Below are 2,396 nucleotides of genomic sequence, written 5' to 3' on the forward strand. Positions count from 1 at the left end.
TCATGTAAGCTTTTCTTTAATGTCAGCAAACAGCATGATAAACTCAGATGAGGTATGATATGTGTGACTATAGATCATCAGAGTTTGAAATAAATATCTAACCTAAGTTGACTTTTTTAAAATCATGAACTGTAACATCTTTAAAAATACATTGCTAAAGGCTTGGGACTTCTTGCAGTGCTTTGGCCAATCTAAAGTAGTCTGTTACCACTTGAACAGATGCTCCCTCAGGGTACCACAGACCAAGGTAAGTCAGCACTGTATAAGAACTGGGTAAGATTCAGGGTACTATGCTGATTGATGAAATTCAGGAAAGAGGCAGACATTCCAATTAACCAACCTTTCGACCTCTTTTTTCTCACCACCAAAAGCAGCCACTGTTCGCATAGACGAAATGACTTCATCAGCCACTGAACCTGCTTTGGCATAGGCCTTCAACTCATAGTCTGTAAACTTAGACACGCTCTAAAATCCAAAAGAAGAAAAGAAAACATGAAAACCAGGTGATTAGGTAAGTCAGCCTGTCATTCAGTGATTCATTTAACAGTGTAAACATGTAGTATGGTTTAATATAAGACAAGATTCTCATTGTAACATCATCCACAGGAAGAAGGAATTTGGTCCAAGTTTGGTCTATGTTAAGCCTTATCCAGGTGTGTTTGGTTGTGTATATATCAAAATGACTCCACAAATATCAAGAACCCTCTCACAGAATAAGTCCCAAATAGGTCACTCTGTGAGACTAAAGTGTTTGTTATTACACTTAATAAAGTTTTCAAGTCAAACTATGTTATAGTTCATTACTATTAGCCAAAGGTCATTGTGCAATTTATAGATAAACACCAGAGGCAAAGATGAGTGGCCCAAGCAGACAACACGACTGAATAGAGTATAGAACAAGAGAAAGAATCAGAACATGCAAAGGCATGATATTGCAGAGGTAATTCCAAAAATGAAAGCTTCAGGTAAATATTATGCCATTTTGACTCAACTGGGGAGGCTCAACTATAGTTTTGATTTTTACAAAAGGAAATGAAAAGACATCTGTACTCAACAGTACACAAGTCACTTATTCTAAAATTGGACTTGGATTGAGTCCTAGTCAAAATTAACTCCCAAAGAAATCCTGGCACAGATTACAAAACAAGAAGGGGAGAAAAAAATATTGTGGAAGATCAACTTACTCATAAATCTCAAAAATATATACCCAGACTAAGGGAGTTTATCTTCCAATAGTTTTTCCAAACTTTTAGCACCAAAATTCATAACAAACAAAATCTTAGAATTCTAAGATACAAAATAAGTAAAAATCGTTTTTTAAACAATATGTTTATTTCATCCATCCACATTTTATAAAATTTGTGAACTGAAAAGGCAACAATAAGGAAAATGAAGCTATTTTCATCAGCATTAAAATTTGCATTTGGGCATTATGGATGACATTGCAGTTTTTATCACACTCCTCATCTAATTTATTTATGTATTGGCAGCACAGGAACGAGAAAATTAAGTAGCTGTGAATGATATCTGTTTTATTATAATGGTACATTAAATAATCTCAGGACACTTCAATTAAAATGATAAAGCAACTTCAAAGATGTTAGGAAAATGTTAGGAAATATCTAATAATTTTCCCATGTTTTCATCATAAATTAAAAAGTCAGAAAAAAGCATAGAAAACCAATGATAACTTCTAAGATGTCATATGCTGCCCATCTCTGCCTTTTGCATCTGTTTGTCATGCCTTTGAATTGAGCCTGGTAAAGTTGCTTGTATCAATTTACAGGAACAAACATGCACAGACCTGCAAGCGAGCAGAGACGCGTGCAGAGCTACAACATTCCAAATCAGTGACATACTCACAAGTAGTTAGAAATGGGCACTGAGGCCACAAGACAAACTATATTCTAAGTCTATTTAAAAACCAAGTTAACCAGGCTATTTTTTCAGTCTCTAACATGTTAAAATGTGGCCTATGATCCATTAGAGTGTGAATAATAATTTATTCACAGGTTTGAAGAAAGAGGTTAAATGTATTAGGAAGAAAAAGCTGAATCAAATGTTTGCAGAACCTCTGAAGCCTCTCTCTGGAAGTTGAGGGGTTCCCTGGAGCTCAGCTGGACAGTGTTTGGTAGGAAAGGGAGTTGTAAAGCTTGCATGATGTAGTGGATTGGAAAAAATAAAATCTCTCTTCAGCAATCGATTCTGTGCCAGACACTGCTTAGGTAGATGGTGTGAATTATTCCCTGAATCATCCCAATGACTTTGGGAGGCATTATCCCTATTTTAAAGCTGAGAAAAGTGACGTTTTCATGGGTTAAATATATTCTTCTTGAGTCACACAACCTGTTAGTGGTAGTGTCAAGGGTTGACCTAGTGGAGTGGAGTGAGCTCTT

General features: G+C 35.8%; 1 protein-coding gene across 1 annotated transcript in view; it reads right to left on the bottom strand.

Moving 5' to 3' along the window:
* The window catches only part of ABCB11 (ATP-binding cassette, sub-family B (MDR/TAP), member 11), an 83,679-nt gene that overhangs the window by 56,988 nt on the left and 24,295 nt on the right, over nucleotides 1–2,396 (bottom strand). Inside the window, exon 7 of the mRNA XM_012650675.1 lies at nucleotides 341–465. Within this exon, the coding sequence (XP_012506129.1) occupies nucleotides 341–465 (125 nt within the window). The remainder of the gene's footprint in view (nucleotides 1–340; nucleotides 466–2,396) is intronic.

Source organism: Propithecus coquereli, unplaced genomic scaffold (assembly GCF_000956105.1).
Source record: "Propithecus coquereli isolate 6110/MARCELLA unplaced genomic scaffold, Pcoq_1.0 Scaffold34, whole genome shotgun sequence".
NCBI classification, from domain to species: Eukaryota; Metazoa; Chordata; class Mammalia; order Primates; family Indriidae; genus Propithecus; species Propithecus coquereli.